This window comes from Fundulus heteroclitus, chromosome 16, assembly GCF_011125445.2.
Source record: "Fundulus heteroclitus isolate FHET01 chromosome 16, MU-UCD_Fhet_4.1, whole genome shotgun sequence".
Lineage (NCBI taxonomy): Eukaryota > Metazoa > Chordata > Actinopteri > Cyprinodontiformes > Fundulidae > Fundulus > Fundulus heteroclitus.
Window position 1 is genome coordinate 28,434,807 of NC_046376.1, and position 14,412 is coordinate 28,449,218.

Consider the following 14,412-nt stretch of genomic DNA (forward strand, 5'->3'; position numbering starts at 1 on the left):
TGTTTTACTTTGTCTCTTGTGTTTTTGGTGTATTTTGTTACGGGGGGGGGGTAAATGAGGGCTAATCATCATATTGTGTTATAAAAAGCCAAAGACGCTGCAGTGTTGTAGTTCAACTTGTTTTGTTATCTTATCTCTATTTTAATTTCACCAGTGAGACAAGTGCTTTTCAAAGAAATCAGAAATCCACATGTGTTTTCTTTAGTACACGATGAATTCTCTTTCCTCAAAGATCTAGTTATGTCTTTTTTTTTTTTTTTTTTTTTCTTTTAGTGCGAACTGAAACACGTTATTTCACAGTCTTGCAGTGCTCTTAGAGGTGATCCACTGATGTGATCCGCGGACAGATGCTGGGAGTTTCCCTCTCGCTCATCATCTCTCCGTAATAAAGGTCATCCATCTTGGCTCAGAGACCCAAACGTGTAGCCGGTGACTCTGTCAGTGCAGCAGAGTCTTTCTGTGTTTCTGCAGCACCTTGCTTCCTTCTTTCACCGCTCCTTCCAGCACCTTTGCAGCTGATTTGATGGAGAGGGGCGACACTGCCATACCCATCGCCTTCTCCACCACCTTGGCCTTCTTAACCGGCTTGCTTTTGTCCTTGCCCATGATGCCCGCCCCCTCTGCGGCGCCCCTGCCCAGTGCGGACATGAGCTCGCACCAGAAAAGCCTCTCGTCTCTCTTCCTGGCCTCTTCTTCCTCCTTCCTCGTTCTCTCCGAGGCCGCGGCGTTCTCGCCCTCTCCTCCGCTCTCGCCGAGAGAAGCCTGAAGGTTGGGTCCTTGTCCCGCCAGGATCTTCTGCCGCGCCTCCCTTATGGCGCTCTCGGCCTCCTTGTACATCACACTGCTGTAGCAGCCGCCTTGGTTGCTTGAAACCATCTCATCGATCTTCTTCAGAAGTTGAACGACTTGCTCCGAGCGCCCCGGCGCCTCTTCCCGCCCGCTGTTGTCAAAGACGTGATAGCCCCCGTGGCAGTGGCCGACAAACTCGGCACAGCTCTGGGCTCTCCTCCAGGAAGGACTCGACGCACTTGCCCCGCAGCTGGTCCCCCCAGGTGAAGAGGACCGCGGTGAACCTGGATACCTCAGGCCCAAACACCACCCTGATCCCCTCCAAGGTCTCCCTCTCCTCCTGGGTGTACCGGCCGCCAAGCTGCAGGGTCACCAGGAACACGTGGGGTCCCGGAGAGTACAAACCAACACTCCGACCCACCTCGGCCATGACGTCCTGCGGAGACAGGTTTGTGTGGAAGAACCCCGGGGTGTCGATCACCGAGACACTCCGACCGTGTGCCGTCCCGGTCTGCCTCCTGCACCTTGAGGTTACAGAAGCGGGGGACAGCTCGACCCAGAAGGCTGGTCTACCCAGGATGGTGTTTCCTGCGGAGCTTCTACCTGTCCCAGTCCTACCCAGCAGAACAATCCTCAGAGGTTCAGACTTCGATAAGAGGGATGGCTGGCTGACTGAAAAAGAAAGGAACAGACAAGCTATTGACCCTTTCTAAAATAGTGGCCACTACACTGGGCTGCAATTCAAAAGCCACTATAAAAGGTTTAACAGATGGAAGTAGGGAGCAAATTAAGGTCATTTACTAAATTTTCATAGAGCAATATTGAAAATTTTGAAAAATCTGGCAATATATTTAGCTATATTTGCAAATTATTTTAGAGCTTTCTATCAATTTAGCATTGCTAATTAGTTTGGCACCCCCAATAAAATGCCTAAAGATGACTGAACGGACAGACGGAACAATCCTGGTTGAAATGGTTAATGAATTAAACTGCATTAATCATATTTCGTAGCTGGATCAAATGTGAGGATGTCGGTCTGAGCCAAACTTCCAGTAGGCTACAGCAAGGCACTGGCCTGGTGCAGTAAAGACCGGGACATGTACATACCTTCCAGTGACGCAGCGTTTTCAGATGACATCCTTGTCAGGAAAGCGCAACAAAGCCTTGGCTGCGGTGATTATTCAGATGATAAAGGACACCTCCACATTCCTGTGTTTTCTTGCTGCGACTCCGATGTCCTCTTAGAGATGGAAAATTATTACATTACCAGCGTCAGAGCGCAGCTGCAGGAGGAGCAAAGCGGAGATCCTTTCTGACGCGCATATTGAACTGATGGGAAGTTATTTTAAGCACCAACATGCTTAAGCTTCCTACCTGTGGAAATTGCTATTACAGTGAAGCAAATGTGTATTAAAATGACCGAAAAGTACTTTGAAATACAATATTTAAAATAATTTGTATACATTTAAAGGTACTTTGTAGTTTGCGTACACTACCACTAGGGGGCAGTAACTGCCCACGGTCGGAGGCCTCCAGATAGGATCCATGCGCACATCATTGAAACAACTTTAGACGACTGCGGCAATTTTTAAAGATTATAATAAAGTCTGACCCATTTGGGAAATAGTTAAAAGAAAGCAATCTCAATACCTTTTGTAAAGAACTACACATCTATGTGTAGTTCTTTACAAAGGTCTTGACTATACAGGACTGTCTCAGAAAATTAGAATATCGTGAAAAAGTATACTAGTAGGCTATTCAACTAATTACTTGAATCGTCTAATTAACTCGAAACACCTGCAAGGGTTTCTTGAGCGTTGAAAAACACTCAGCTTGGTTCAGTAAACTAAATCACAAGTATGGGGAATACTGCTGATCTGAAGACCATCATTGACACCCTCCATCAGGAGGGTAAGACAAAAATAAATTTCTCAAAGAGCAGGCTGTTCACAGACGTGTCCGGGAAATGGGCTACAATAGCCGTATTCCCATGGTCAAGCCACTTCTGAACTCAAGACAACGGAAGAAGCGTCTGACTTGGGCTATGGAAAAGAAGCACTGGACAGTTGCAGAGTGGTCCAAAGTCCTCTTTTCAGACGAAAGCAAGTTTTGTATGTAATTTGGTAGTCAAGGTTCCAGAGTCTGGAGAAAGGCTGGAGGGGCGCAAAATCCAAGTTGCTTGAAATCCAGTGTGAAGTTCCCACAGTCAACGATGGTTTGGGGAGCCATGTCAGCTGCTGGTGTTGGTCCACTGTGTTTCATCAAGTCCAGAGTAAATGCAGCTGTGTACCAAGAGATTTCAGAGCACTACATGCTTCCATCTGCTGAAAAGCTCTATGGAGATGGAGATGGAGATTTCATTTTCCAGCATGATCTGGCACCTGCCCACAGTGCCAAAACCACCAGTAACTGGTGTACTGACCATGGCATTACTGTCCTTGATTGGCCTGCCAATTGCCCTGACCTGAACCCCATAGAGAATTTGTGGGGTATTGTGAAGAAGAAGCTGAAAGACACCAGACCCAACAATGCAAATGAGCTAAAGGCCGCTATTGAAGCATCCTGGGCATCCATAACACCTCAGCAATGCCACAGGCTGATTGCCTCCATGCCACGCCGCATTGATGCAGTAATCTGTGCAAAAGGATTCCCAACCAAGTACTGAGTGCATTAATGGACATTTTCAAATGTTTGATTTTGTTTTGCTGTTATAATTATTTTTTTTACTTGGTCTGAGGAAATATTCTAATATTTTGAGATAGGACTTTTGAGTTTTCTTCAGCTGTACGCCATAATCAGCGATATTAAAACAATAAAAGGCTTGCGATATTTCAGTTGATTTGTAATGAATCCAGAATGTATGACATTTCATGTTTTTTAATTGCATTACAGAAAATAAAGAACTTTATCACAATATTCAAATTTTCTGAGACAGTCCTGTATAACGGTGTTTCATCACCAACGGTGACCCCTGGGGTGATCTCAGCTCCCAAGGTTAGTCCTGTACGCATTTAAGCGGTGACTTGGTGATAAAGTGTTAAAACTAAAAATCAATGGGGAAAAAAAAGAGAGTAACAGGGCAGGGTTGAGAAGTTAAAAACCCCCAAAGATGAATATTTACTGTCTAATCTCGTAAAATTATCAGACAGCATGGGATTAATTTCCACGGTTATGCTGATGACACTCAGCTATATTTATCCATAAATCCTGATGAATCCAATCAATTACTTCAACCGCACTCTTGTCTTGATGACATCAAAAGCTGGATGACTTTAAATTTCCTGCATTTAAATTCTGACAAGACAGAGGTTGTTATCTTTGGACCAGAGTCCTCAAAAAATAAACTTATTAATCAATCACTTAATTTGGCCTGTGGTAATAAAGTAAAAAATCTTGGTGTTATTTTTGACCAAGACATGTCATTTAAATCTCATATTAAACAGGTTTCCAGAGTTTCATTTTCACTTCTGGAATATTGCCAAAATTAAAAACATTCTGTCCAGGGGTGACGCTGAAAAACTAGTCCATGCATTTGTTACTTCAAGGCTGGACTATTGTAATTCTTTACTTTCAGGAAGTCCACAAAATGCAGTTCAAAGTCTTCAGCTGATCCAAAATTCTGCAGCAAGAGTTCTGATGAAAATCAACAAGAGGGATCATATTTCTCCTGTTTTGGCTTCCCTTCATTGGCTTCCTGTTAAATCAAGAATAGAATTTAAAATTCTTCTTCTAACGTATAAAGCCCTTAATAATCAAGCTCCATCATATATCAGAGCTCTGATTACCCCGTATGTTCCTAACAGAGCACTTTGCTCTCAGACTGCAGGTCTGCTGGTGGTTCCTAGAGTCTCTAAAAGTAGAATGGGAGGCAGATCCATTAGCTATCAGGCTCCTCTCCTGTGGAACCAACTCCCAGTTTTGGTCCGTGAGGCAGACACCCTGTCTACTTTTAAGACTAGGCTTAAAACTTTCCTTTTTGAAAAAACTTATAGTTAGAGTGGCTCATCTTACCCTGAGCTATCTCTATAGTTATGCTGCTATAGGCTTAGGCTACTGGAGGACATCAGGGCCTATTTTTTTCACTCTGCTGAGTTCTACTGTTCTCCAGTTTGCATTGCTTGTCGTCATTTTAGCTTTTAACTTTTTGCTCTCTCTCTTTTTTCTTCATAGTAGGTACACCTGGTCTGGCGTTCTGTTAGCTGTGACATCATCCAGAGAAGACAGATCTCCTGCTATTACCATCTAAAGTAGAACAGATTACTGGATCAATGTGTGCTTCTGTGCTTTTTTGTCTCTCTTGTTGTGTCTCTGCTCTGTCTTCTGTAACCCCAGTCGGTCGAGGCAGATGACCGTTCATACTGAGCCTGGTTCTGGAGGTTTTCCTTCCCGTTAATGGGTAGTTTTTCTTTCCACTGTCGCTTCATGCTTGCTCAGGATGAGGGATTGCTGCAAAGCCATGGACAATGCAGACGACTCTCCCTGTAGCTCTACGCTTCTCCAGGAGGGAATGCTGCTTGTCGGGACTTTGATGCAATCAACTGGTTTCCTTATATAGGCATTTTTTTTTTACCAATCTGCATAATCTGACCCAATCTGTATAATCTGATTGAATTTGACTTTGTATAGTGGTTTGAGATTACATGCTTCATGAATTGGCGCTATATAAATAAAATTGAATTGAATTGATTTGAATAAAACAAAATGGTTACTAATTATTTGACTCAGGGGTGTTGAAACAAAGGCACATAAAGTAGATTAAAAGGTGCAGTACACCAGACCTTAAGGACTGTAATAATAATAATAATAATAATAATAATAATAATAATAATAATAATAATAATAATAATAATAATAATAATAATAATAATAGTACCCCTTCTAGGGCAGCATCCTGGGAATCCAGAAAGATCTCCTATTCTGGACTCCTGTTTGGTGCAGCAGAATATGGAACTTGTTCTTGTGGCACCTCGAACAGACAACGTTTTTTCTCACCACAGAAACCCCCAACACAGATGAGCCTTGGGCTTGTGGGAATTCTCCTTCATATCAGGCTGTTCCCCCTGGGCACCCCAGTCAAAAAAAACAACAACAACATCCAGATCGTTCTCAAGGAGTGGCATTCCAGAGCAACATTGAATATTGATGTAAGCCCAAATATAGTCTGTGTTGCTTTACTTCACACAGCAGCTTCCCTCTTCCATACAAGTTGGGGGGCTTCCCGTGCTTTCTCAGCCTGAAATTCAAAAGGACCACTTTACTTTGATGGACTTGAACATCCCTCATGGTCTGTGACCAGTGCTGTCTGGGGGGTGCCTTTTTCTGGTCAGACTTGCATTGCAAATTCTCCACATGGTAATGGCTAAGACTAAGAGCTAATTAAATACATGGAGATCAGCTACAGCACAATAACCTACAATTACTGGATGCCCATATCCTGCATGGCTTCATTCTGAATCTCTGTAGAATCTCTGTAGTTTTTGAACCATTACTGATGCAGTTACACAGCTTAAGTCGACTGAATATCCCCGGGTGTACACAGTTTCGCTTGATGAACCTCAGAGTCTGATTAAAGCTAACTGATCATTAAATACCAGAGGAAACATAATAAGATTTCTCGTTTTTAATGAATTGAACCACCAATCAGTAATACCAGAAGGATGCTTGCTTTTAAACTCCAAGGGAAGCACTTTTATTTGACTGATTTGAAAGAGTTTGTTACAGCTCAGACGAGCACCAAAGGGGCTGTGTCCTGTAGTGAGCAAGCAATACCCAAGTCATTTCTACCACTCTAGCTTATCATTATCACTTTTACATTTGAAATACAGGTTTAGTAAACTAAAGTTGTGCTCAAACGTTAACATACCTTGGCAGAACAGGAATAACCATTTCTGTCACCTGTGGTTTCACCCAATGATGCACTTAGTCATTCAAGAACCACGAGGGAAAGCAACATCCTCATCGAGGGATCTGTTAGAAGGTAGGCGAACTTCATAAAACAGAAAAGGGACACCAAAAGACATCCGAGGAATTCGGAAGGACAATCAGCAGTGTTCAGATTCTAATTAAGTACTGGAAAAATGAGGGATCAATTTGGAAATGCTAGACCAACGACAGCTTCGACCACATCTTCCAGAAGAGTTGTTCAAGATGCAAAAAAAAAACCCACAGATTTCTTCACTTGACATATAAGGCGCATTGTTTCCAGATGCACAATATGGAGGTATTTGAGGAAGAAGGGCTGCATGGTTGAGGGGCAGACACCCTCGCTGGTGCTGGTTCCATTGAGGCAGACGGGGACAACAGCTATGTAGGTCATGTAAAGTGAGAGGGTCTCTCAGGTAGTTTCGGCTGTCCTTATGATTTAAAAAGAGCAAACACAAATGCTTGGTACCAAACGACGGCGTCAACCACCAAGCAAGCGTAAAGGTTTGGTATTATTTTCATATTCAGAATGTAAACCTACGAGCACAAGTCTACATGCTAGAAAAGAAGACATGAAAGGATTAGAAATGTGCAAAAACAGGTCTAGCTTTACATTTATAGTCATCAAACTGGGAGCAACATCGCAGATGAGGCTGCACTGTACCTATATCTTACAAGACATCCTCATCTCATTTTCTGCTATTAATAAATACAGTGATCAAAAAAAAAAAGCTCAAATGGGACTTCATTCCTTCATTGAGAGCTGGAGTGTGACAGAGATTCGATAGAGACAGAGTTTGATATCAGGAGGAACTAGTGGAGGGTCTCTCCCATTCTACTTGGCTTCTCGCTGGAAGAGATGCTCCCCTGCTGGGAACCTCCTTGGTCTGAGCATTGTCTCGAGGAAAGTCGTGCCCCGGAACAGGCCGGTTGCTTTCTGAAGCATTTAGATCAGTACAAGAGGGTGTTACTTCCTCTCCGTTTGATATAATACCCTTACAGAGCATCTCGCTCACGCTGTTTGTCTCCGACTGCCCCCCGGCCTCACTCAGCAAGCTTGGGCCCTCAAAAATAAAATGGGTGTTTTCCTCCCCGATTCCAAGTCCAAAGTTCTCCAGCATGTCCATTACAGATGGCGTGAATGGAGCGGTGGGGTTCTCCTCCTCAATGAGACTCAGCGCCGGCAAGATGTCCACCAGCTCCGCCATCTCCATCGGCCGGAGGACGTCCGTGATGCTGGGGGTAAAGTCCATTGTCTCCAACACCGTGGCCTCCAGCTGTTCCACAGCAGCAGGGTTTAGTCCAGACTCTGTCAAAGCACCGGCGTATCCGCCCTCTGGCAGGCCGATGCCGGTCAGGTCCGCTGTCGACTGAAGGCTGATGTCAACGGGGTAACCTCCTTTCACAACGCCTTCCATCAACATGAGCGCTGCATCCTTGGGGACAGCTGTGATCCCTTCTGGAGTGGAGATCGCGGCGCTACCCGCTAAGGGCGCACTGACAGAACCTCCTGAAAAAGGAAGCAAAAATGAGAAAAAAGTTAAAAAGGGACCAAGTCTTGAGACTTAATGGGATCACGACAATCAACAAAGCAGTGGATGAATAGTGGAGGGAAAGGATGCGTAGATTAAGACATTTTTTAACAAAGAAAAACCTGAGTATTGTGGCCAGTCCTCTTTATCCTGATGCCCTCAAATAAAATCCCTAAAGTTACCACATTAGATAAGGAAGACTTTGAGAACCGTGTCATTTTGTTTCCACCGCACAATTTTACGCTTCAGCGGTTTTTGGCAGTAATGAAAAAAATATTAATAGGTCAGGAGATATGAATAACGTCCAGGTGATGTGCAGGTTAGGAGAGAAACGCTCAGGGTTATGCATGGTCACATTTTACAGGTTTCATGGGTTCTGACATCTGTCCCGTCACATTTACTCTGAGCTTTTTAAAGAAAAATATCTAACTATAAATAAACGCGGTTACAGAGGGGAGATTTGAGGAAAAAGACTGATTAGCTGTCAGATGGTCTCTGGTGGAACAGCGTTCACATGCTAATAATACTGACATTTTAATTCATCTTCCTGGTTAGTCAAACCAACAGCCTCAGCTCATGTCAAAGGGTAGTTTAGGATAAAGATGTTTTATTATAAGCTCTAATACAGACCATCTGTGCCGTTTACCTTGTGCAACACTTTTAAATCCTTAAAATAGAACTGTTTTAAATTAAATGAGATGTGATAACCACCCATAATGCTCCACTACCTGCTATAGATCTTTGTGTTTGCAACCGGCTGGGCCATTTCAACCTGGCGGTCAAGCTGTCTTCCTCTTCTTCACCATCCGGACATGGTGGGGGGTCCCCACCCATCACCAGGCCCAAAGGCACTGCTCCCACCCACTGCTTGGAGCGGACACACTGCAGACAGTCCATAATCCATCGGGCGTCCCTCCACACCATCTCCAAACGCTAAAGAAACATATTTTTAATCAATTTTACTGACATCTAGGGTGTTAAATTCCTTTATTACGTTTTCATCAATCAACAGAGATATGTAAGAAAAGATTCACAAAAACACTTTTTTAGCTTTTATTCCAACTGGAGGGGGGGGAGCTGTTTTGAGGCTCTTACACGAGAAAGGTCAGTGATGTTGTTGAGGCGCTCCCGGGCTTCCTGCACCTCCTTGGTGTCCAGCGCCTCACGCAGCGCCTGCTGGGCCAGATGAGTGTCCAGCTCCAGCCTCACCCAGGCCTGGCAGTACTGACACAGGAAGTCCCGCTCGTAGATCCAGAAGTGAACTGGTTGACGAGCCACAGAGGAGACAGCAGACAAATGAATACCTCAGAGCAAACACGGTCTGCTTCAGAGCTCATTAATACACTTTATTTTACCTGAAAACATCAATAATCAGATACTTTGTCTAAAGTTAGCAGAACTGCAAATTTATTTGTTCTTTACTTCCTTAGAAAATGACAGATGTCAATCGTAAAGGAACACAACCCCCAAAATAATGACTGCTATACGTTTATCATTATGCAGTAACACATGTTCTCAGAGAACACAATGCTATTCTTGCAAGGTTTCTTTCATAGGTCCACATGAGTCCCGCTTTATTCAAGAAACCATCCACTTGTGTTCCCGCCTCACTTGTGCGAAAAACTAACCTGACAACAGCCAGCTGCATGTATCGCTCCGCCTAGCTCCACTCACATACATCTGGGACACGGCTCATTGAAAGTGATTTCCCCAACCAAATTTTTGGTCTGGCCAATCAGGACGCAGGGCGGGTGTTTCATGGATGTGACGTAGTGGAGAAGCCACCGTGAGATTCCAACAACAATGGCGGCTCGCATCGAGGAAGCAAGCGTTAGCATTGATGCTGCTATTTCTTCCGTGTTGTCCAATCTATCTGATATTGTTTCATTAAAAGAACATCAGAGAACGCCTCTGAAGGCTTTTGTTGGTGGAAACCATGTTTTCGCCCTTCTCCCGACCAGATTTGGCAAGTTTTGTTTTCCGGGGCGCGTACGCGTTGCGCGTCCGCGTACGCGCCCCGGAGCGGTTAGCGCGAACCATATTAGGAGGCCTTTAGTCCTCAACGCGGTCGGCCCGGGATCGACTCGGCGCTTTGCCGCCTGTCTTCCCCCCTGTTCCTGTCAGCTCACTGTCAATAAAAGGTGTGCCACTACAGTGTTTCCCGCAGGAATTTGCTTATGCGAGGCGGACCGACTCGCGGAGCGGGGGGTGGGGTGGGGGGGTGGACCGCACGTTTTCCGCGGACCGGCTCGCGGAGCGGGGGGGGGTGGACGACATGTTTTCCGCGGACCGGCTCGCGGAGCGGGGGGGGGGGGGGGACACGTTTTCCGCGGCCGCCTCGCCAAGATAGCGCTGCGGGAAACCCTGCACTAGAGCCGCAAACACATAAAAAAAAAAAAGGTTTTTTTCCTGCGTCGGTCTCATCAGCGTCACGGGTTAGCTTCGGTGTGACTGGTTGAAATAGCACGTCGATAAAGATGACAGACAAGTGGCTTATCCAATCATATGCAAGGAGTTTTGATAAGGCCCAGCCTTCAGTAAAGGCAATTGCTATGGAGAGGTCCCAGATGTATGTGAGTGAAGCTAGGCGGAGTGATACATGCATCTGGCTGTTGTCAGGTTAGCGAAAAACATCATTCTTGTCAGATCTGGCCTAATGATGGCTTTCCACTCACCCAGCTCAAAGATCTGCAGAGGCATGGTGAGGCCGGGCTCTTTGGTCCCCACCAGAGGCCAGTAACTGGAGCTGAAGTCCTCACTGGGAGGCAGAAGCAGCAGCATGGAGACCTTCCCACCAAACTGCAGCAGCTCCCGTGTGTACACGCCATACTGGTAGGCCTGGCGCAGACACAGTGGTACATGCAGTAGTTAAAATGTGCCTTTTATTAACAAGAACTACAACCACAATCCTTATGGTAAATTACTGCAATAGACAAGCGCCCTGATAAATATGTGTAACTTTGTAGCGACAGAAAAATCTAGCTGTTTTTCAACTATCTCTGGCATGAATTTCTTTCCTTGTTACCCCTAAATAAATATAGCACAGCCAGGTGTCTGTAAAGGTCATAAGTAATAGAGTCCATTTGTTGTAAGCATAAATACAGGTTTTCTGTCATGGCCAAAAAGTTTGTTTTTTTTCTTCAGAGAGCGATTTAACAAACAGCATCATGAAGACACACGATCACAGCAAACAAACTGACTATTTTTACAATATTTAAAAGGAGAAAGTTGAAAGAAGTCTAATTTAGAGTTTGTTACAAGCTGGGGTTAGATAGGACTGACCAGACGTGAGCATTTTAGCCAACATGTAAGCCATCTGTGGGGGAAAACTGACTTAGCTTAGCACCGTGACCACATGGTGAAACATGGCGGTGGCGGTATCATGCTATGGGGATGTGTTTCTCAAACAGGGACAGGAAATTTGGTCGGAACTAATGGGAAGATGGATGGAGCTGAGCCTGAGCAGGAGGTTTAACTTCCTTCTGGATCGCCCTAACCAAACAGCCAGAGGTAGAGTAAAAATGATGGCCTAGTCAAAGTCCAGATTTAAATCCAATTGAGAATCTGTGGCAAGACTTGACAGATGCTCTCCATCCAACCTCACCTAATTTGATCTATTTTGCAAAGACGTATGCAAAAAAATTGTCAGTCTCTGGATGTGTGAAGTCGATAAAGACACCACCCAAAAAGTTGATTATTGACCTATGCAGCACTCTGTGTTGATCTAGTAAATAAAATCTCATGAATATACATTAACTTGGCTAATCTAAAACAGTTCAACAGGAATGGATGCAGCTGCAAGGCACTGTGATGCGTTGAGACGGATTTTTACCCTGTAGAGGGGGATGTTGAGCTTTGTCAGGAGATGTGTGACCGCGGCTCTCAGAGACCTGACGAAGTCCACCACACCGCTGCTCTCCATCGAGCTCTCGTCCTCAGCGCTCAGCAAGTTCTGAGCGGTGCCGCTGTGTGCTGTGTAAACATGATTCTGCAGCCAAGTCCACTCCTCCCTGTGGCCCGGTGACAAAGCAGTAAAAAAAAAACAGAAAAGCATGTTTATATAACTTCTGAGCAACGTTTCGCTGTGAACTTCAACGGGACGTCCCTCTGTCTAACAGGGTTACCTGGTCACGTGGGGATTGTGTCGGACCCGCGTGTGGCAGAGGAGGTTGGGCAGCTTCTGAGGCACCAGGACCCTGATCTGGTCCACCGAGCTGCACAGCTTTAGGATTCCCACGTACAGACCGGGCTGGGCCCACTGAATGCTGTGCCTGTGGAAGGACAGTTTGCCCTGGAACGCAGAGGGACACGTTTGACTTTAGATCAGGTTAGCCATAGCGAGGCTGGGCTGTAATGTAACGCTGCTCGTCTCTCGTCTAGCCTAACACCAGCTCACCTTCAGCTGCTCGTAGAGCGTGTCCATGGCGGTGGGCTCAGGCAGCAGCGGAGTTCTGCTGCGATTCTTCTCCAGCCGGTCCAGAGGCATCCAGTGAAATGGGGGTTCAGGGGGGCTGAGATAGACAAATAAGAAACAGATAAAAACGTGATTCTTCAGCAAAAGTGATAACTTGGGTAATTATCTTCTTTAAGAAGCAAAACATATAATTGTATATATACATAGCAAGCAGAGTGAGAAAAAAAATCGGACATCTTTGTTGAGTCAAATATTTTGCTTTTTATGAGAAAAGGTTCTCCTCACCCGGATGGAGGATTGGGGAACTCCCTCAGCGTCACTATCAGCACGTTGCCCTGCCTGTCTTTCAGTGGTTCATAGTACACCTGGCCCAAATCCATTGTTCCTAGAGAAGACTGACAGCACACACAAGAGGAAAGGTAAAAACAAAACCCACGAGACAGGAAAAAACGTTTTTTTTAGGATGTTACGGATTAATGCATTAAAGCCGTGTTTGTGTGCAGAGTGAATGAGCTTGGCAAGAAGGAGACCGGGGAGGCAGGGGTAGGAGGAGATATCGGGAGGTAATTAAAATCGCAATTAAACCAACATGGCGGTTCTTATCTGGAGAATAAGAGGCTTAGCTTCCTACCTGCAGCTGAGAAACGGCTCTTAAGATGTTGTGCCTGTTCTGGAGGAGGGAGGAGGGAGAGGAGTGAGCAGAAGACAGGCCCTGCTGAAGCCAGGGCACCTGCTGCCATGCGCACGACAACTACGACAGAGGGACAAAGGGAGGTTTAAGCTGCAGCGCATTAACGAAAAAAATGGTTTTTAGACATTCAAGATGCAAAAAAACTGCAATGTCAGTAACACAGTTCCTTCAGAGGTTTACATCCGGTCATCCTGGGCATTAAGGTTGTATTGATTTCGGCCTTTTATTGGCTTTTTTGAACAGTTTTCTGACAAGGTGGACTGACATTAGAACATACAACATTAGGGTTTTAGTCAACAATGAATGGGGGCACACGTTTGGATTCACCGTCAGACTTATACATATACCCAAATATACTCAAACACTCTCATTCCTAGCAACATTCCTGCTGGATATTTCACCACTTTTTTTATCAGAAATGGTGGAGCACATTTAAATTAGTTGGTTTCCCGACACACACTGACTTTTGAACATAGTCCAGACTTTTTCAATAGCATTGAGGTCACCGTTATTTTAGAAGCCATATGTCAGCCGGATTTATCCGCTCCAAAACCGGTCTGGATGTGTTTGGGATCACTCTCCTGCTGCAGCACCTTACAGTCTCACAGATTCAACCATCTAGCTAAAGATTTTATCCACTCTGTGCAGTGCACCAGTACCACTGATAGCAAAACTGCCCCAAACCATGATGTTGCCACCGCCATGGCTCACAGTTGGGACAGTGTTCTTAGGCTTGAATTTTTCGAGCTCAATCTTTGTCTTGTCTTCCCCATTCTTCACGAGACTTTCACTCTTCCATGTGGGCAGCTAAGGATTTTACTTGAAGGGGGTAAATTTTCTGTTGTTGATCAGGGCGCGCTCATTCAGTGTCATTCACAAACCTCATTGTGGACAATGACGCCGACTGGACCCCAAACTCTGCTTAGAAGTCGTGGACTGAACTTTAAAGTCAGGGTCAGTGCACGAAAACAAACAGTTTAAATGAGCTCTACCAATTCTGCAAAAAAAAAAAAGTTAAAATTTACAACCAGAACAGCGCAAGCAGCTTGTTGATGGCACCAAAA

The 14,412-nt window shown here is 45.0% G+C and overlaps 1 protein-coding gene and 1 pseudogene across 1 annotated transcript in view; both read right to left on the reverse strand.

Annotated features, from left to right (window-relative positions):
- Window positions 1–245: 245 nt before the first annotated feature.
- On the reverse strand, window positions 246–2,091 carry LOC105938037 (annotated as a pseudogene).
- A 4,359-nt stretch (window positions 2,092–6,450) lies between these two features.
- LOC105938065 (ankyrin repeat and fibronectin type-III domain-containing protein 1) overlaps window positions 6,451–14,412 on the reverse strand; it is a 29,637-nt gene continuing 21,675 nt past the window's right edge. Inside the window, exons 11-19 of the mRNA XM_012879681.3 lie at window positions 13,289–13,408; window positions 12,943–13,052; window positions 12,640–12,754; window positions 12,368–12,534; window positions 12,076–12,253; window positions 10,919–11,081; window positions 9,339–9,505; window positions 8,972–9,176; window positions 6,451–8,221 (exon numbers count right to left, since the gene is read on the reverse strand). Coding sequence (XP_012735135.2) covers window positions 7,515–8,221; window positions 8,972–9,176; window positions 9,339–9,505; window positions 10,919–11,081; window positions 12,076–12,253; window positions 12,368–12,534; window positions 12,640–12,754; window positions 12,943–13,052; window positions 13,289–13,408 — 1,932 coding nt within the window. The 3' untranslated portion in view covers window positions 6,451–7,514. The remainder of the gene's footprint in view (window positions 8,222–8,971; window positions 9,177–9,338; window positions 9,506–10,918; window positions 11,082–12,075; window positions 12,254–12,367; window positions 12,535–12,639; window positions 12,755–12,942; window positions 13,053–13,288; window positions 13,409–14,412) is intronic.